The 21,342-nt window shown below is 40.9% G+C and overlaps 1 protein-coding gene, 1 long non-coding RNA gene and 1 other non-coding gene across 4 annotated transcripts; 2 read left to right on the top strand and 1 right to left on the bottom strand.

The window, feature by feature from the left end:
• Positions 1-2,133: 2,133 nt before the first annotated feature.
• sox7 (SRY-box transcription factor 7) lies at positions 2,134-5,597 on the top strand. Of its 2 annotated transcripts, XM_018694448.2 has the most exons (3): positions 2,134-2,822; positions 3,851-4,419; positions 4,516-5,597. In XM_018694448.2, the coding sequence occupies exons 1-3, from the start codon at positions 2,591-2,593 to the stop codon at positions 4,840-4,842; spliced, it is 1,128 nt and encodes a 375-aa protein (XP_018549964.1). In that variant the 5' UTR covers positions 2,134-2,590; the 3' UTR covers positions 4,843-5,597. The 2 variants fall into 2 exon arrangements, with proteins under 2 accessions (XP_018549964.1, XP_018549963.1); XM_018694447.2 differs by having other exon boundaries at positions 2,145-2,822; positions 3,851-5,597.
• Positions 5,598-9,814: 4,217 nt separating this feature from the next.
• LOC127142664 (uncharacterized) lies at positions 9,815-20,686 on the bottom strand. The gene is made up of 3 exons (XR_007813622.1): positions 20,082-20,686; positions 13,352-15,440; positions 9,815-12,938 (listed from the first exon to the last, which is right to left on the bottom strand). It is a non-coding gene; the product is annotated as an uncharacterized LOC127142664 (long non-coding RNA).
• Positions 14,493-14,575, top strand: trnal-cag (transfer RNA leucine (anticodon CAG)). Its single transcript has one exon. It is a non-coding gene; the product is annotated as a tRNA-Leu (tRNA).
• Positions 20,687-21,342: the final 656 nt, after the last annotated feature.

The raw sequence follows: 21,342 nt of genomic DNA, 5'->3' as shown, positions 1-21,342 counted from the left end.
GCAGCTATAAAGGTAATCTAAAGATAAAGTTCACACAGATGTATGTATACAAACGTGGCTTTCACAATACACACAAAATCTTTTTGTTCCTTTGACTTGACAGACGATCAAGCTATCTTAACAAGCCAGTCTTGTTCAGCGGTGACACTGGGTGGTATGAGTCAAAGGAGGAAAAAGGAAACTACAGCTGTCCCATCTTCCACGTAAAAACAGCACGGCATTCCTCGTCACTATTTGGGTTTCTAACTTAGGAAAAACTGACACTGGATGAGTTCTTTAGTCATCATGTGATGAAAAAGCAACCTGACAATTACTGTACACATCTCAGGTGTGAAGGTGTTTTCCTTCTTCCTGTCATACATTACAGTCAGTAGCTGGAGATTACTCTATATAGGAGATGGATTAGATAGTACAGTAGTACAAAATATATATGTACTTGGCTTTTTCTGCTAAATTAAAAATGTATCAATGTAGATGGTTTTTAAAATGAAAGATTCTTTATTGTAAACAAAAATGTTGACTTTCCCACTGATGTAGCGATCATGTTGAAATAATGAAAAGTTACTCAAATGATTTTTTCCTTTTAAATTCACATCAGCCAGTTACTGATGTGCACAGAACAATGCTGCCCACTTTTATTTTGAAAATTTAATTTTAAAAACTTAGGGTGTATGGCAGAGAGAGTCATCATAGCAAAAACCTTTTTTAGTGCTCAGAAGAAGTTGTGTTGCCATAGTGAAAATGCCCTTCATATAGCACGCACTTAAAGACAAAACCCCTCCTCAAATCTCCAGCAGCCACATGTCTTTTACACTGAAAGAGTGAACAACAGCAGGCTGATAGAGCTCACACCCACACGGCGGTTGACACACAGAGAGCTATTAGTCATCTCAGAAACCCCCAACTCCGAGCTTTCACTCCAAATTACGAATAAGATGTGAAGCTCGTACGTTGCCAGTCTGATGTCTGACTGTACCATACGCACACTCTCATTCATTCACATCGCCTTGTCCTGCAGCGCTGACTTAAACTTTCACTGACTGCTCATCAGCGTGGCCCACGTCAGAGCTGCGAGAGGAAGCACAACCCTATATATCACCAAATGTGCCTGCAGTACGCACAATCTGTGGCTTCAGGTGCCGTATCCTCTTCCTGTTTGGGGGGGTGGGGTGGGGGGTTGAGGGGCAAGTCTCACACACAAAGCTAGAGCTGACACTTCAGTTTGATGGGTGCTGGAGGCAACACAAACCAAAAGATGTGTATTACAACTTAAGATGCATGTTGCCTCCTAACTCCTGTGCTCAGGTTACTCTCTCCTGCATGAATATCACAAATCAAGATACTAGCTGTACCTGTGACCAGAAGCAAGTGTTTGAGCTGTGTGTGTGTGTGTGTGTGTGTGTGAGAGAGAGAGAGAGAGAGAGAGAGAGAGAGAGAGCTACTCCATGGCTGCAGCCCAAGAGTATCCTGTCAACAGGAACTCCTGGATTTGATATGGCCACAGAAGGAAACTGATTTGTTTGTAGCGTAGTGTGCGCTCAGTAGTTTTATCTCTCCTCTCACCCACAGATGTGTTCAGAGCTTCCAAACTGATCTGTGCCCAAACCTTTTTAAAAAAGAAGACATGTTGATTGTTTGTGGGGATGAAATACAAACAGAGATGAGCTGTAATGGAAAATAATGAAGCTGGTAATTCTCATTATGCTCTCTAAAAATAGGGTAGAGTAGTTTTTTTTTTCTACTAAAAATAGAAGTGTTGTGTTTTTGTTTATTGTTTTTGCTTTGCATGCAAAGATAGTGCACATGTTCAGTGGAAATCTGAAAACGTCACTTCACCAGTGTAGTGCAGTGTGTAAACTGCAGAACAGGTCAGATAAGTTTGGCAGGTCAGGTTTTCCTTGTTGACTAGAGAGAAAAAAAAGAAAAAACTGTCACCACTACACAAGCGCTCTAATGTTTGGAAAAGCAATAGGTGATCAGTTGCTCTGAGTTTCTATGTGTTGTCCCATTAGTTTTAACAGAATTGACCTTATCTGTCAGTGTAAAGTGTTTTGAGGCCAGTTTAAGTAGTAAAGAGTGTTGAAATGCTGCGCTCTCTCTCTCTCTCTCTCTCTCTCTCTCTCTCTCTCTCTCTCTCTCTTTTTTTTTTTTTTTTTCCTTTCACGGGGCTCAACTTGCAATCAAGGAGGAGCCGAGAGTCCTCCGGGGTTTCTCCTGGAACCTGCTCCTCAAATATAAAGCGCTCCCCCCATCCACCAGGAAAGACTGAATCATAACTCACGAGGAGGAGCCGCCGCTGCCTGAGAACATCTGTTCGCTCTCCCTAAAACCCGCACTGACATCTGACTTGCAGCCTGTAGCTCTAGTGATCCAGACAGTGAGTGTAACACCGCTGGATTCTTTTCACCTCCCAAAGTAGTTTTCAGCTTTTTTTTTTTTTTTTAACTCATCCCGCAGTGAGACTCAGAGAGAGAACACAACTTGAAGGAGACAGAGAGAGAGAGAGAGAGTGTGTGTGTGTGTGTGTGTGTGTGAGAGAGAGAGAGAGAGAGAGAGAGAGAGAGGCGCATCTTAAGTTTGGAGCGCGCAGATGGCAGCCCTCATCAGCGCGTACTCGTCGTGGCCGGAGTCCTTCGAGTGTCCTCCAGGAGACGGGGACGTGCCCGACGGACATGGCCCGCACAGGACCACCGTGGACAAGGCTCCGGAGCCGCGGATCAGACGGCCCATGAACGCGTTCATGGTCTGGGCCAAAGATGAGCGCAAACGGCTGGCGGTTCAAAACCCAGACCTGCACAACGCCGAGCTCAGCAAAATGTTAGGTGAGAAGAAGAGAGTTGATTTAAGTTTTCTATCTATCTATTATTGTTGTTGTTGTTATTGTTATTATTGTTATATTTGCTCCTTTTTTTATCCTCCTCACACTTAAAATTCCCATCAGGCCTCGGCTGTTTCCCAGGTTTTTAAGTTGTTTCCGATGCCACAAAGTGAATTAAAATCTAAATAAACTTTCAAGGTGTCAAAGAAAAAACACCAAAGCAGCGTTTTTAATTGCTACTAGTCATAAGTTAAATCAAGCAGGCTAAATTAGTAACATAAATTCACCGTTTTTATTTTGGTATGAAACGCGTCGCCCAGTTAATGTCAACACACCACAAAGTTCGTTGGGAGTACAGTTGTATTAAAGAACTAAAATGTATTATTTTGCGTTGGATTCAGCCTGTCTGTTTGATAAACTCCAAATCTGGCATTCGCGCAAATCGGAAATCATTCTCAGCAGAAATACATAAGGTGAAAACGTAAATATTAAATATTCCAAGTATATGTACAATCGGGATATCTTATAATAGAACATTTCAGAGCTAAAAAAGGAAGCTGAATGTTGAGGTTGCAGTTTAAAAGTAAGATTTAATTCATTAGATTTTTTGTTTTTTTCCTTCTTTTTTTGTAACTGTCACGCATCTTGAAAATAAATCAAGACGCTAAAAAAAAAGTTAATGAAGATGTATTATATTTTTATGTAAAGTCTGTTTTAAATTGCTATTTATTTTTTGTATATGATTCAGGAAAACATGATTGAATCCCACCATTATTGATATTAATTAAATACTTTCATTTTACATTAAAGAAATGTGTGTCTACAACTTTTTTTTTTTTTACTTTTTTGGGTTGTTGTTTTTACAAGTTATAGAAATTGATAGAATGTGAGGGGGAAAAATATTCAGTCATTTTAATATTGTGTTGTAACGAAAAGCAGTTTTTTTTTAAAGAGTAAATTGCATTCTAATTTGTTGAACCATATTCAGAATTTTTTGGTTAAAATATGTTTTTCTGTCTCCTCTTAATCCAGGCAAGTCATGGAAGGCCCTGACTCCCCCGCAGAAGAGGCCCTACGTGGAGGAAGCGGAGAGGCTTCGGGTGCAGCACATGCAGGACTACCCCAACTACAAGTATCGGCCTCGCCGGAAGAAACAGCTGAAACGCATCTGCAAGCGAGTGGACCCTGGCTTCCTCCTGAGTGGGCTGGCTCCTGATCAGAACGCCCTGCCCGACCAGAGAGCCCTCTGTCACCCCCTTGACAAAGACGAGGGCAGCCCAAATGGTGTCAGCAGCGGGTTTTCTAGCCCCAGCCCCGCTCTGCCCAGTGTCAGAAGCTTCAGAGACCCCGCCGGTTCCAACAGCAGCTTTGACACCTACCCCTACGGCCTGCCCACTCCTCCCGAGATGTCCCCCTTGGACGCCATGGACCACGAGCACGTACCCCCCTCTTATTACTCAACATCTGGTAGCTCCTCTGTCTCCTGCTCCTCCTCAACCTCCTGTCCAGATGAACACCATCAGAATCAGACACACATGGGCAGCCCGCCCCCTTACCACACTGACTACACTCAGACCCAAATCCACTGTGGGGGTGCACATGTAGGTCACATCCCTCACTTGTCCCAAACTGGGGGCGGAAGTGGACTGATCCCTGGCCCTCCGCTGTCTTATTACAGTACCTCATCTTTCCCACAGATCCACCACGGGCTCCACCAGGGCCACCTGGGTCAGCTGTCCCCGCCACCAGAGACACAGGGCCACCTGGAGACTCTAGACCAGCTGAGCCAGGCTGAGCTTCTGGGCGAGGTGGACCGCAATGAGTTTGACCAGTACCTGAACTCCACTGGGACCGGGTTCCACCCCGAGCAGGGTGGCAGCATGACTGTCACAGGACACATCCAGGTGGCATCAGCCGCCACTGCTTCTGTCACTGCATGTCCCAGTAGCACCACGGAAACAAGCCTCATTTCCGTGCTGGCAGACGCAACGGCGGCCTACTACAACAACTACGGCATCTCGTAAGCTTAGTCACAGCACCCACTATATTTGTGACTGATCAGAGACACTACAGGGTTTAAAATGGGTGAAGAAATTTGGGACGATGTTGCACTTGGGTGCTGATAAGGGTCAAGTTTCTGTGCTCCTGTGTGTAATTTCAAAACTTATTAGCATCTCTGGGCAACTTCATCCAACCATGATTAAAACCTGAACTGATTACTGAGCAATATGATTGTCTGGAGCCGAGGAAAGAACAAAGAGCAATTGGAGGAATATGAAGAAAAGGAGATGGACACCTCAGGGATGCAGACACAAAATACTATAGTATGCCACCTCCAGTTGTCACAAACCAGAAGAACAATCGTAAAAAGACTTGTTGTCCACTTGTAAATGTCACCAGTTACTGTTGCCACCTAGGTGTGTACAGATGCTCTTTAGAAGCTAATTTAAGTCCTTTGATGTTTCTCATAAATGCTAATTGTAATGCTATTATCAACGCTTTCCATTCGAATGTTTGTATTATATGTTCTTGCTCTCATTAGTTTGGGAGTCTTACCTCAGTAGTTGTAATTGAATGAGGTTTTAGTTGGACATTTCTTATGCAATTTAACAAAACAGTGTATAATGAAGAAAAAAAGGCGTTTATACTTCCTCTCAAGTACCTAATAATATATAATCATAACCTCTACAATGAAAAATAATAATGGTAACTATAACTGTATGCTGATTTAGGTTTGTGAAAGACAATAATTTAAAATAAAGGTCAATTTTTATATTAATGCAGTTCTACTTGGATAATGCGTCCACAGACAACATACCACGACAAAGCTTTTTGTTATTTCACCATTACACCTGAACAGGACATATTGGTAGTAACTGATACACTTAGAAGACATTGTGCAGTAGCAGATGAAACACATTTCTACTCATTTACGTAATTAATACAATCAGATTGCTAAATAAAAAACAATAATAGAAAGTAGGACTCCTGCTTAGTAGTTTCTGGAAAATGGTGTGTGCTAAGTGTCATCTTTGAATTCAGTGTCACACCATGTATTCTTCCATTTCTCAGGCTCTGTGTAGCTGTCCGCGAGTGGCCCATTACGACACCCACTCCTCCCTGCTTGCTTTTTCCACCCTCCATCACATCATCCTTCTCCATCCGTCTCCTCTCGCTTTCATTTCATCCCGGTTCAGAGGATTAGTGTAAAACAGGCACAGCCGTCGCCACCCGCCTCCATCTCAAACTGTCCTTTGTTTTCCCGGATTCTTATTCTGGGTGCCATTCTTAGGCGCTCTGGACCCCCCCAACCCCCCACCCACCATCCACCCCCACCCCACCATCCCATGTTATATCTTGCTGATGCAGACCTTTCGTAATCTGTGCAAAATAAATAAAAAAATAAATCCCAGGGCTTCGTTGACTGTTTTACACCCTCCTCATTTTTCTCTTCTCCCCCCCTTCTCACCCTCTCTGTTCTCTTGAATTTTTCTTTTTCGATAAAAGGAATTCAGGGGGCTTTTGACAAATCCTGGAGTCTGGCTGGTCTTCCTGCATTTTTTGGGAACGGTTGAGTCGTGCTTCTTGTAAAAAGGATGTGGCAGAGGAGCGGTGTTTCCTGACTGATAAGGGAAAAGCCTCTCTCCGTCAGGATGTTTGGGCCTGGCTGGGCCCTGCATTAAAGAGCCAGAGTGAGGGAAGGGAACCCGCTGTTCAGTGAGCGGGAGGAAACACGGCCGTGCTGATTAGCATCTTACTTAGCCGTCTTTACTTTTTCAGGAGAGGCTCTGTCAACCTGGCCTTGTTGTACCTTGACCACAGACACACCACAAAAATCCACACAGTAATGAGCAAAAGCTGTTTTCTTATGCTGAAACCGGAAAGCAACACTTGTGGTGAACACATGTACACAAAAATGACCTTTCTTGGTACTCCTATCCAAGCATGATCATGCTCTTTTGATACACCCTCCAACAGTCACTGTGACTGTGATTAAACTGACCAGAATGACAACATTCATCATGTACTGGCGTTTGCAGCTGGCCGCGTATAGTGCTCATTTCTTTGGGGTTATATCATTACCCTTTGTGCCTGCGGGTGGTTCAAAACTCTGTGGAGGGTCCATTTGAGTGTGACCATATTTTGGATGTTGGGAGTCGGACGGGTTGACGCCCCAGGCGTTTGGGGTGAGAAAGTAGTCTGTGGTGCAGCATCAGCCCCAGAGTTGTCGGGGTTGGGTCAGGGTGCCGCTGCAGACTCCCTTGGTGAAGACGTTCTGCAATGTCTCAACAATCACATCCACCACCTCAGGGTAGGACGCGGTAACACGGACAAGGACAAAGACAAAGACTCAAGCGTCAACAAAGCATCCTCACGTTGGACGGCACACAAGAACCTGAAGTCAAGCATAAGTAGACGTGCTATACTTATTATTATTATTATATTATTCCTACATGCTTTGATATTTTATAGTACTCCTCATCCAGACTCAGAGAACCATCAAAGCCTCTAGGGAGAACTAGGCGAGGACAAAATATATAAGCTAAATAAACTGACATGAAAACCATAAATCTCAAGAATGAATAAAACCATAAATTTTTTTTTGTCTTTTTTCAACTTTGTGGCATTGCCTTTTTCAGATAATCCCAAGTTGTTATTGGTGATGATGTTTTGGTTTTTTTTAGCTTTTTATTTAACTTATGAAGTTGTTTTTTGTTTTTTTTAATCTGAAAATTTGAAACCACCAGACCTGGAGAAGTATGGTTTTCATTGGACAGAGAATGCAGTCAAAATTTAAAAAAAGTGTTACCTCAGATAATAACACTTATCTTTGATTAGCACATCAAAAGCCCTTCTCTGGAATGCCCATAAGAGCTCGACAGGAGTATTTACTGGCTTTTGTGGATCCTGTGACATGACGTTCTCGGGAAGTGAGGGCAAAACACTCAACTTGTCAGCCTCAATCTTTTCCTCCCTAGAAGTTGACTCATTGTCATCCTGACTTTTCTCTCAGACTCTACTGCTGAAAACCAAAGACAGCCGTTGCTGCTCTTTTGGCTGCAATAAATCAACAAGAAAGGAAAAAGAAAATAATGTGTCAACAACAAACAGTGGAATGCCACTGCTGTGCACTGCATAAACTTTGCACTTAATACACACAGGCACCTGCAGGAATTCCATGAGATGGGAGTGCATAATCTACTTTAATTTGACTAATTGAATCGTTCACACACATGCGGGATTCACAAGATTTACAATATTTGCAAATATTAGGATATGGGCTGAACAAACAAAGGAGCCTCCTCTTGTTATTTCTCTCTGATTGCTGGCTGGCTCAGGTCCAGTCTCAGGTCAAGCCCGTGGAATGAGTCTGTCAGGTAGTCTGTTATGTTTCCTATTTCCTCCCCTGCCGTCATGTCACTTCCCTGGGCAAACAAACAACTCGGCGGCCTAACTCCAACACCAACTGTCAAGGTAACGATGCAAGGCTCGGTGTGTGTGGATGGGGGCCCTGGGCTTGCACAGCTGTGTAAAGTATTATCCATCTGCTGGGACTGAGGGTGAGCAGTGATCACTTTAAATATTGTGTCCTCCGGAGGCACGGAGGAGGCTGACTGTCTGGTTGGTCTAGCATCCATTGTGTGGCCGGCAAGGGAGCGTCCAATCACGTCACATTTGGAGGTCGACCATTTGTGCTATATGACGTTCTTTGCGTATTAACTGTAGGTCAAGAGGAAGTAGCTGATTTGAAGTACGTGACTAAGGCATATCAATGCATGAGACAGAGATGCCCTTTAAACCTACATACTATAGATACAGAATGGTGTGTTTGAGTGAGCTGTTTGCTGCATTATGAGCTCACTGTATTTACGCTGCATAAATCATAAATAATTATTTGCACCTGAAAGGAGCAAAGTCAATATTCAAAGTGATTCTGAGGGGATAATTACATCTTTTCCTGTTAAGCCATGCAAATAGAAAACAACAAACCCATTACAACATCCTCATCACACTAAATGCAGTGAACTTTACACCAAATTAAACTACTCTGTGTGACGGATGAAGACACACTTACATCAGTAAATACTAAATGTTGTCGGAGTGCATTTCCAGTTGGAGTGTGTTACAGCAGCATAATAACCTGTTTACAATTTGTACTTGGCCCCGAATCTGGCCAAAGGAGGGAAAGACGGGGGGGGGAGAAAAAACACACACACACATCTCACAGCAAGGGATTATGGAGTGCAGCTATTCTTCATCTCATTGTGGCTCAACAACAGGCAGAGTGTGGGGTGGCGGGCAGGCGTGTACGTCGCCGGACGAAGAATGGACCAGACTCGTCGAGGGACAGGTGCCATGTGGCAGAGGATGTGCGGGGACACAGATGGGGACCCCTGGAAAACTTGGGGGACTGTACGAGCAGCCAAGGGCCTCCCACCCGTACCTGTGCTGTGAATGCTGCAGCTGAACAGGATCCGGCACCTGTTCTAAGCAGATACAGGCGACCAGCAAAAGCACAGAGGGAGGCCAGCACATGGCTGCCAACCCAGGGAAGGAGAAGGCTAGATTTCCATTTACCCATAAGCGCAGCCTGATTACCAAACCGGCACAGGCAGGAAAGCTTCTGCTTTGCTGCAGAATGTACAAAAAAGGATTGAGAAATGTGCTTTCTTCCAAGAGAAAGTGCATTTTAGCAAACTCCCCATAAAAACACTTCAATAAGAGCTTTCTGGTTGTGTATTAATTTCACCCACAGTGAAAACAGTCTGGAAAACTTTGCTTTGAAAAGTTATTAAACACACACACACACACACACACATACACATACATACACATACACATATATATATATATATATATATATATATATTATATTATATGTATATATATATATATATGTATATATATATATATATATATTATGTATATATATATGTATATATATATATAAAATTTAACATCAACATGTAAAATATGTTAAACAACATTGCAGTGCATGTCCTATTTTTCCAGTCTGACCTCCATTGCTCTCTCTCTTTCTCTTTCTCTCTCTCTCTCTCTCTTTGATAGCATGGCTTGCACTGGTCTCCACTATGTACACTGCAGCGCTATTTGGCTTGTTTTTGACTGCTGCAGATTCTCCCAGGGGTGGTGTAACTCTTCACCTCAATGTGGAGGAGGATGTTCCTATTGTGCTTCCTAATTGCAATGTGGTTGTTCCATTTAAGAGATAGAACATTCTTATCTGTTCTGTGTGCGATCTTGTATTGTGGGAATAACTGAAAGAGGTATTATGTGTTTCTGATTCATGTTTCAATTGAGCTTATTATGATATTTATTGCAATGTTTTAATATTCTGACTAGGGCTGGGACTTTAATGTGTTAATTTAGATTAATTAATTACAGAAAAAATAATGTGTTTAAAAAAATAACGCATTCATTCGTACTTTATTTTTACACTCCAGACAACACTGTAATGTTTCTCAGTGCACCTGAGAAAGTTCCTTTCAGTTCCTAATGATTCAGTCATCTATCAAAATCTGTTTGAATTGAAAAATTCTTGTGTCAAATATTGATATGCGATTAAAATGTGATTAATTAATTTCAAAGCCCCTAATTAATTACATAATTTTTTTTAAAAATCCCACTACTAATTCTGACCTCTATATTTAATTATGATTGGGTTACTAAAGCTGCGATCTGCCGCTTATTTTGTAAAAGATATGGCTAATTCCTCCAAAGTTTGGAAAGTTTTATACTGATTTTGTCTCCTGAAATTTTGCTGTTTTACATTCACAATTATCTAAAAAATAACATTAACTCAGACAAGAAGGGTGGGGGTTATGTCTTTGATCCTAAGTCACTCCCCATCTTTTCCATTTTAACGGGCCTACATGCTGCCATCATGGCACGGCCCCCCACTGTCCTGCACCAACAGACTTTACTCAGCCTGCATCCTGAAAAGCAGACGCACTAATGATTTAGATGAGTGATGTTATAAGTTCAGTGGTGTGAGAGAGCCCCTTTTAACAGCTACTGTGGAGGTTAGACAAAGCAAACCACCTGCCTGATGACAGCATCTGAGACATACTTAGACCCATTAAGTTTTAAATATTTCAGCAAGTATCATTCATATTCATTTGTATGGCTACAATATAACACTTGTAGCAGATATGATTGGTCCCCATCAGAGTTGAACTTAGTTGAATAACTTTATTATCCTACAGGGAAATAGAATTGAATTTGCAGAATGTTGGCTGACCTAATCAGTAGCATTGATTGTTACAATTAATTAACAATAATGCTTAAAGATCTAAAATGATTTCCCTTTATGTTTTTGTAGTATTTTTGTTTTTTCCAAATTTCCCATTTGTTACTTTAATCACTATTTGGCTACTTTTTTTCTTTTTTTTTTAATCTATGTAAAACATCTCACATCTGCATTAGAAATGGCTATAAATCTGAAGACACTAATTATTAGAAATTACACCCACCCAAACCTTAGACCTTCAATGAGAACAAGGAAAAACTCCCTTATAAGGAAGAAACCTTGGGCAGGCTTACTCAAAGAGGGATCCCCCTCCGGGACAGTCATCTGGTGGGTGCCAAGAGTGGCCTGGTGGTGAAATGATGGTGGTGCTGCTGGTTTGTGTTTCAGTCTTTTCACGCTCTAGACATAGAACCTGGTATGAAGCAGATATAGAGGAGGTTGGGGTGAAGCTGATCATGTAATGTATGGTGCAAGGGATGTCATGTACATAGAGGACGTGTTAAAGTCACAGGGATGACAGTGTCTGTGGTATTATTTTCTGGATTTTTTTGGCACATCTTTCACTCTCATTTTCTTCTTCCTCATCTCTTTCCCTCTTCCTGGTTACTGCAGGGCATTGGTCCACCTCTTCTTCGTCTGGTTCTGTATCGTTGCTCTCACTTGCTGACATCACTGTCAGTGGAGTCATCCCAGTCACTGTCTGCAAAGTCATCCCACCACCTGAATCTCTTGCTGCTACTTTCCTCATCGTCATCATCTACTTCTCAAGATCGTTGCCTGGATCCACCAGGTAGTGGGTCATCTTGTTCAGAATGCAGGTTGATTTCCCCGTCGTCCTCAGCATCGGGACTGACATTCTCGACATGATCATTGTTGATATTGTCATTGGTAACATAACGGTTAGAGGAACCTGGCTCCTCATTGGCAGCTATGCCTTAGTTTCAAGATAGGTCATCTGGAAAGATGACTCTGTGTACTTGGTGCCTGTAAAAAGGTATGATGATGGTATGCGGTGCATTAAATCTGTCTCCTTGTCCGTCCGTCTTTACACGATGAAACAAATAGTTGTGTATGGGTGTTGAAACTGAAAACTCTAGAGTGTTTTATCTAGTTGTGCTCTTGGTGAGTGAAGAGTCAATTATAAGGGAGAAGTGAGACTTCTTACTATGCCTGCGAATCTTTGATGTCATCAGATTTCAAAAAAATAATTATATCACTTTGCTGCATCATCAACAACTGCTCATTCAAAAAAAATAGCAGTCGACAATGCACCTCAGCAATACTCCCCATAAACAAATATATATAACAAACATAAATGACAAAGCTCAGTTCAAATCAGCAGGTGTGATAGCTTTTTTCTCATCTTAAACTATTGTAAACTGTATATCTTTGACTGATGGACAGACAAAAGAAAATCTAAGATGATAACTTGGCTCTGAAAAATTCTGATCTTATTACTCGTATTATTCCCACATATCTGACTAGAATTAAAATTGAAGTCTCCATCACCCATGGCCTGAGAACTCTAAGATCTGTAATGACTTATCAGTGATGCAAGTTCCTACATACGGGAACAACAAACCTCATTTACTGCTGCTTATTCAGAGATAAAGTACGTCAGCCATGACACACAGCATTTCCGCTGCCTTGATGTGCTCTGTTTACACTCCAAATTTCTGGGTAAGAATGCTCTTAACTGACCTTGGCAACGGGTTACTCTGGCATAATTTCCATGCACACTTCCATTCCTCCAACCTTACGTTATGGGTGTAATATTCGGGATGTTGTTGATGTCTGAGCTTGAAGGAATCCCTTCCTGCTGGATGCACGGCCCCGTTTCCTTAAAGACTCAACATCAAAAAAGAGACACATGGAAATGACTCACACAGTCGTCCCCAGAGTTCAGACACTTCAACCAAAGTACCATGTTGACAGGTTCAAAACAGGATATGAGCTGTATAGGTCTATGTTTATTACAGATGGCGGAATAGTTAAGAGCAGTGATAGCTGAAAGCTCTGATAAGCAAATCAAGCAGCTACAGTCACGTATCCACTGTAACTCACAAGTGCACACAAAGACTTAACTCACAAACCATTAACACTAATAAGACTCAACTTCAGGCTCCCTGGACATTTCAGCTTCATCTCTACTCTGAAAATAGCTATACAGCAGCAATGCAGTACATGTGAGAAAATACAGAAATTATAAATAGCAGAAATTTTTCTAGAATCACAACAACTTTTAAGCAGACTGAACTCACCGTAAGTCTTGACCCTGTAGTAGTTTGGTCAGTTCTGCTTCTGCAAAATATTACACAGTTTGCACTTTCACAGGGCAGTTTTCCCAGGTGTTTGAAACTAAGAATCTATAAAAACTCATTAATTACAATATCTCATGACCTTATAGGCTAACTTATGCCATTTATAAACTGAACAGTTTCTGCTTAGTAGTGGGATATTAACTCCACAGGCAGGAGTGCCTCTCAACATATATATTAATCAGTAACATAAGAAATGTAGGCTAGGTTAAATTGTTCTACATCCTCTACATGAACATTTTGGTGGGACATACCTGTTTAAGTATCATAAGTTATTTTGATGCAATTACTCTGTTAATTAGGTCCAGCTGTGTGCAGTCCATGTGCAATCAAGACATATCCTTCACCACTGTGTGTCTACTTTTCCACCCAACTTTGTATTCTCATGTCAGTACACTATATTCAAACAACACAGGTATGAAATTCTAGTGACTTTTAAGAGGCTGTTTACTTTTGTTGAAGTCTAGCTCCTAATTAGTCGACAGCAGTAGGGAATGATAACCGAAAATGAATCTGTCTTACTTTTAAACCACTCAAAAGCTTACAATGTTTTAATACAGGGAGTTAGTTTGGTCTAACTTCTGTCACTCCTAACTGTGGCCAGTGTGCTATAGGTACACAGAATTACAGTTGAATACTACCTGGGTGTGAGCGTGACGGACTTTCCGTTGGTTTGAGGACTTGATGCATTTTTCAGCATCTAGCGGGCATGAGAGGAACCGCAGCCTGAAGCCCTTCCGCCTTCAGAAATCTTCATAAAGCGACTGGTAGTTAATCTGTCCCCAACGTCAAGACACAGAGTCGCTATTCCGTGTTACACATCGTTCTCCGGGACTGTCGGTTTCCTACCTTTGCACAGGAATTCCGGTATTTCATCCTAAACGTTAGCTTCCTGTGCTGTGGCTACATCCACGCTAATTGTCTTATCAGCTAGCCGAGCTAAAGAAGCACTCATAAACTTTTTATGTGTGTATTCATATGCACGGTGGGTCCGTTTAGTCTATTTTTAAATGTTGAAAATATCGTGTTTCTGTTTATCACAGATACATGATATGTACTGAAGTTTGTTCCTTTGTGAACAACTGTCAGGATGGCCGAGCGGTCTAAGGCGCTGCGTTCAGGTCGCAGTCTCCCCTGGAGGCGTGGGTTCGAATCCCACTTCTGACAGATACATACTTTTTTTAAAATTCAAGGTCTGCAAGGATTAAAATGCACTATTAGAAACATTAGGCCACTGGTAAGTGGATTTAAGAGCAGGAGGCAATAAGATCATGTTACATATTTTTAAATTACAAATTACACTGGCTCTCACTAATAAGACTGTCAGCCCTCATGTCTTAGGTCAGCTGCTGTAGAAATACACTATATTTCTGGAAAATAAAAATGGTTATGCATTTACATACACAGATACACACACGTTAACCATGCTTGCCATTTTAACATTTAATGTGACATAAAAATTATATCTATGGAAGTGATATAGTGAAATAAGCGCAACTCTGTTACATCTGCTTGGCTAAACCCTAAACTTGCCAATTTGTACAGTTTAAAAATAAATAAATAAATCAGACAAAATTGCAAATGGATGAATATAACAGAATGCTTAAATTAGCAATCTCCAGAGGTTCTCTGTAAGTACCGCAGGATTTGTCCAGAGCAGGAGCAGGCTACTGTGGGATTTTGTAAATGTGCTTTGTGTGTATGTAAATGGCTCCTTCTCTTGGTTATATTTAAACTCCCTCCCTGTGACCTCACTGAGGTAAAGGTTAAAAAGTGAACTGAGGTAAAGCCTGTACACATTACCATGGCGTTGGCAGAAGTCCTTCGACATAAATTGGTTCCTCATTATGTCTTGGGGATATCTAAATTAAAGTACAGGGACAGATTAACTATTCCGGGAGCTTCCCTATTCTTTCTCTGGTTGGAGGGATAGATAGAAGGTATAGATGAATTACTGGAGGATGGACGGCTCTCATAATGGCAGTTTTTTTTTCCAAATTGTATTTTTAAATCACTTCATGAAGATCATTACCTGCAATGAAGTTGCAAAAATACAGAACATTGATATGAAATAAAAATTCTTTGTTAATTACAGTCTATTTGTATAATTTCCATGATAATTTAATATCTCACTGTGCAAGGTTAAATGCAATTACTGTGTTCTGTGATGTTAGTTCGCAGCCTAAATGAATGCAGTTAATGTGCTATTTGTGACCATTAATAAACCATTAAGGTGACTGTGTTCATCACATCTTATATTCAACCTTCAACTTGGATTTAAATGTCCAAGTCTTACCCTTTAACTTGGGCCATTTATCAAGGCTTCAACTTCCTGGGTGTAGCTTTAGTAGGACCATGACTTAACATAGCAGGATTCCTGCTGCACAGCAGGTTGCACCCTAATTAGCCCTGATATTTTAGCTGCAGCCAGGAGGGGGGAGTGCTAAGCCTGAGCATCAGTACACACGTGTGAGCTTGACGGATGATGAGCTTCAAGGCGTCCTGCTGTGACTGTGATCCAAACTGCATGGTGGAGGCTAAACAGCTGACAGGAGACTAAAAAACTAATCATATTTAATTCAGTTTATGCAGACTGCAGGTTCTGGGAAATTATTTCATTGTGGGCACTTGAAGCTTTGAGAGGCTGGTGGGAGATGTAGTGCTGTGGTTAATGGTTGATTATAGGAGTATAAAAGTCCTTGTATGGGAAAAATATTTGTTTCAAAATTTACACATCAAATTAAAAGATAAATCATCTTATTCGTTGGAACTGAGACTCTGCATTATGACTCCATTCAGAGCTGACTCACAATGATTGTAAGCTCTTTCATTTGCTTCTGAGGAGGGGAGGTGCCTTCCTCACACAGGAAAACCCACAGTCAGAGCACAAAACCACGTCCTCAGCACTTCTTTTGAGTCACTCATGCACCATCATGACTTAGCAGGGGAGGATCTTTTCTCCCATGAGTCAGGGCACAATAAATCTGCCCACCTGGAATCAACTCTAGTCCCCCATGACCCCTCAAGCTCCTTAAGACTGAAGACAGATGGAAGCATGAGAGCTAGCCCCTCTCTCTCTCTCTCTCTCTCTCTCTCTCTCTCTGTGTGTGTGTATAGGCTTTGTGGGAGTGGGTGCTCCAGTGATTAGGCACTTCTTGAAACTCTCTGCATCATTTGGGAGGGATCCACATGCCGTCTGTAAACCTCTGATAAGGGTAACCTCTCATGTATTCTGTGGCAGCTCTTTTGTCCTTGAGGAGAGTGAGCTGACCTCAAATGATATTTAGACAAGGAAAGCGCAGTATCTAAAATAGCTTCAAATACCTTTCACATACAGGTGATGTATGATTAGATGTTTTTGACCTTGTGAGCATTTCTCATGCTCTGGCTTAGCAATCTGTCTGAAGGCAACTTTGCCAGCCAGGCAGCTGGCTTGAAGTAGGCCAATTAGCCGAGGGCAGTGCTTACAGTGCCCTGAAAAATAAATGGGTAATTTCTGCCATCTTTGCCCATTTATCTTGATATGACCCCTGAGACAACTCTTTGTCTTCTGTTGGGTGTTTGTTATATCTTAATTGTATCTGCTTTGTTGTCATGGTGATGATTATTAGGCATGACACAGTAATTAGGAGTGTTGGTGATAAATGGGGAAGTGACACTTTGACTGAATATCACTGGAAAACTTGTTGAGGAGCACAGTATTTTCTGATGATGATGCTAAATGTGCACACAAAACAAGATAGTGGGGTCTTTTAAGCAACAGAAAATCTGAGATGCAACAAGTGCAGTAAGGTTTGTGGATGTTGTTAAAAGTCATTCTGTCAAGTGCAAGAAAGCAGTGACTAAAAAGAAATGGAAATAAATCAGAAAAAAAGTCAAAATCTGTGCGTCCAATAGCAGTTCTTTCCTTGCTCAAACAAGAATAAGCAAAGTTTTTAGTTGGGAGTTAAGTCAAGACAGTTTATTTATTTAGACCAAAATATCAAATTAGCCTCAAAATGCCTTACAATCTGTAATGAGAAATGTCTTTCTTAATGATCTTATTTTAACAAGAATTCTTTATTCATTACGTAAGAAGAATTTTTCATATTTTGCGTATGTTGTACTACCTTGCTCAGGTACAACACATTGACAAGCAGCCTAACCATGTTTCTAACTACAGCCATATAATGATGACTGAAAGGACAAAAGGTGGCAGATAAGAGAGGGAAAATTATGGCTCGTCATAGGCTGTCACTGAGCCTTCAACTGCTTTCTAAAAGTGCGTTTAACTCCCTTTATGCAATGGTGAAGTCCAAGTCATGTGTCCAAAGCCTCAGCAGATTTTAGTCCAATCTCAGAGTGATTAGCAAGGCTTTTCATTCTATCCTTAGCTTCCCATGTATCTGATTAGCAGGTAGGCCCGCTTCTGGAGGGAGGCTTTTGAACTGCTCTCTCGTTTCACTGCTTGCAATAGCTCTGGTGTTTCTGTGGGAGTTTACATCTTGCATTCTGTGGCTTTGGAACTATTCATTTCCAGTTTGGTTCTTTTATCCTCTGGATTATGATTGTGGATCATGTGAGTATATATACTTAGTCTATGTACTGTACATGTTGGCTGTGCTGCTTTATCTCTTTGCACATAAATTGTTAAAATATGTACTGATAACTACAAGAATGCCACTGGAAACTGCACATGCAAAAGTTAAAATGTAAGACATGCTGTGCAGCACTTTTGCTCATGTGATTCCCACAAAGAAAGGATACAACAGTCCATGTTAAACTGGATGAACTCAGGCTGGCCTGTATGCAGGATGTGATTTTTATTTTCCTTGTTTGAACTCTTTTAGGAGCCTCAGTTGGCAAACATGACACCTTAGGGATAAATAGCATTATTCTAGGGATCCAAGGCCACATATGTTTCCTGGTTCTGGTGAATAAAGAAAAATACTTTTTGCATTTGTAATCCACTGAGAAGAAACAGGCAGCTTATTTGCAGCATAATGGTCTCTGCCAAATTCACCCTACAGTATAGGGAGTTATTTTTATATATAAGTATATACCCTCCCTGTACCTTCTATTACTTACCCAAACCCTCATGTGGAACCTATAATATTTGCATCATGCAAAGACCCATGCATTTTTAATGTAATTTTATATCCATTATTTATGCCTTGGTCATAACACATATGAACTATCAGTATTCAGTGTAAGAAGTTTAAGTATAGCTAACTACACAAGGCTACTTTATTGTAGGATGTAAAACATATGATTTATATAATAACATCAGTTGACAGACGATTGTTTTCACCTTCATAATCTTGTATTATGGTGTACAGAGTAATCTTTTCTACTCAAGTTACATTCTAATATAATCAAAATGCCTTTGCAGGCTGTAAATGGATACAGGTTCAACTCAAGTCTTAAAGACCAAGGTTGGCAGTGTGACATATAAGAATATTTACACGCATCATTTATTTACTTATGCTGCCAGAATGTTCAGCTAGAGGAAATACTTCCTGCTTGTTTACAACATTTTTAATACAAGAACAAGGACAACAGCCAAACCTGTTCTTTATAGGTGTCAGTCAAGCTTAGCCTATTTTTTGGTTACAGATTTTGACTCATTTTTATTTGCATTTCATAGTGGGATTGCATCCCTTTCCATCAAGCAACAATGAATTATCCTTACCTCCTTGTATTGTCTCAATAAGAATACATAGCGCTTATTGCAGATATTTCTGCTTTTTATAGGTAATCCTTGTACTATTGATTGCAGGAAAAGCTGGTTAAGAATGTATTTTCCCCAGTGACAGTGACAATCACTGAGGTAATGTCCACTTTCACTGCTAACAGAGACTTAAGCTCGTTATTTAAAGTCACCTGGAGGATTTATTTGTGGCTGTATCCTCATTATCCCTGTCTTCATTTACTCTTTTGATCTTCACAGCAGTCTGTACATTATGTACAGACATGTCATGTGTATCTCTTTTTAAAAATATAGTAGATACTTGCACGGTATGTGAATTTAACGGCTGCTAAAATAAATTGAGATAAAGTTATTGTTAGACTGGATATTTTTGTCTGTACACCTAAATAAAAAAATAATCAAATGAATATAAATCATAAAAGCATTTAGAAAATAGAAATTATTTGAAAAATCATCTTAATTATAATCTCAATAAAATAACTGTCCACAAGCTAAATATCAATAAATATCCTCAGTAAGAAGGACATCTAGGGAATACTAAAAGAATTTGTGTCTGAGAATGTGTCTTATTAGAGGCAAAATACCTTCAAGAATGATACAACAAATCCACTTACCTTTGACCTAGTATACCTAGACACAAAACGTTAGTGTTTCTTTGTAAGGATTTCCTTTTTCAGACAAGCCCACGTGAAACATGTATAGGTGCTACTTTAGACTTACTCACTTTAAAGAAGAGACTGAGGAGCCATGCTGGGTTACCAGGAAAAGCTAAAATAGACATGTGACATGTGTGACTGGAAGTTGACTGTCTGCCTAAAAATTGGCCAAGGATAAAAGGCTGCACATAAAGAAAACAGAAATTTCTGTCTTGTTTTTGTTTCTTTTGTCTTTGAGACAAAAATCTAAGTGTATTTTTTTCACCTCGTTTTGTATTGTCTTTCAGCTGGGAATGAGTAGGAGCCATGCAGATGTGTGGTGCATTACCTTTTCCTAGGCAGCTCAGGAGAAACATGAAGACCCTCTGCCACTGTTGCTTTCATCTGCTCATGTGAGACCATCTTTCATCCAGAGCAGAGAGCCTACCACCCAGGATGTCTTCACACAAGCGAAACTTTCAGTGCTTCAATGCTGTAGGAGGTGAGGGGACCCACAAGTCTTCTCTGCCCTTTCAAGCATCACACTGGCCGCCTCCCCAGGATCCCCCAACATGGCATGGTGGCCCACCACAAACCTCTGGAGGAATGCTATCTTTGCTCTGAGTATAGACACGCCCAGGCCCTGGAAGCATTAGATAGGCACGTTTCACCTTTGTATCACACTCACACACCGTCTCATCACTATCATCCACACCAGTATGTTCTCGGGAGGCCAGCCAGGCCCGAGGAGGCACATTCAGGCCACAACCGACACATTCATCATCACAGGTACAATAAGAGGGTGATGCTGGTGAAGAACAGCGACCCCTCACTTCGGAAGACCATCATCTTGCACCGCAGGAGTCTACGCAGTTTTGGGCTTTTCTTAGAGGAAGTTTCTGAGCTCATGCAGTACCACATCAGGAAGCTCTACACACTGGAGGGTCGCAAGGTGAGGTCACAAACACCTGGAATTAGAAGATTATGTAAAGATATGTTTAGTTTTCATGTTCTTTTTTGCCTTGATGTTCAGTTACATAACCAGCAGAGAGTTTGGGAGTAAGAGGTTATATGACATTATATTCTGTTGTGTGTTCAGGAAACTTCTTTTTCCAAGAGGAAGTTTCTGTGCTTGACCCTAAGTAAATACCTTCCCTTGTGTATTAATGAACTGAAAAGGAAGGCCAAACCTGAAACGAACAGTAGCACTATGAGTTCCGTTTGCCTATGTTAGTTTAGCTTTAAACTACTCTAAAAAGTATGTTGGTTTGAAGTGTTATTACAAATTGCCTGAGACAGAAAACCAGGGTCAAAGAGAGATCTCTAGTGACAAGACTCATCAACTATCAGCCCTACTGCAAACATGTAATCAGTCCTTTTTATGACAACATAACAATTTTAAACCTCATCAACATTCATATTTTATCTGGCATATTTTTTAAAAACTGAGTTAAGGTGTGTATTATTATAGTTGAAACTTTGAATAATATGATAAGTTACTGAACATGAATATGGGGTGTAAAGCATCAATGACATAACAAGACATAACCTTTGAGTTAATAAAAGCAGAAACACCCAACATCTGAGTTTGTTAGCATCCTGGTCAGTTT

The sequence above is a fragment of the Lates calcarifer genome, linkage group LG7_1 (assembly GCF_001640805.2).
Source record: "Lates calcarifer isolate ASB-BC8 linkage group LG7_1, TLL_Latcal_v3, whole genome shotgun sequence".
Lineage (NCBI taxonomy): Eukaryota > Metazoa > Chordata > Actinopteri > Centropomidae > Lates > Lates calcarifer.
Note: the sequence above shows the minus strand (reverse complement) of the source record. Positions and strands in the feature narration are given on the sequence as shown.

Coding starts and splice junctions, on each gene's coding strand:
- sox7 (XM_018694447.2), top strand. CDS start 2,591: ATGGCAGCCCTCATCAGCGCGTACTCGTCGTGGCCGGAGTCCTTCGAG. Junction 2,823..3,850: donor CGAGCTCAGCAAAATGTTAG/GTGAGAAGAAGA, acceptor CTCTTAATCCAG/GCAAGTCATGGAAGGCCCTG.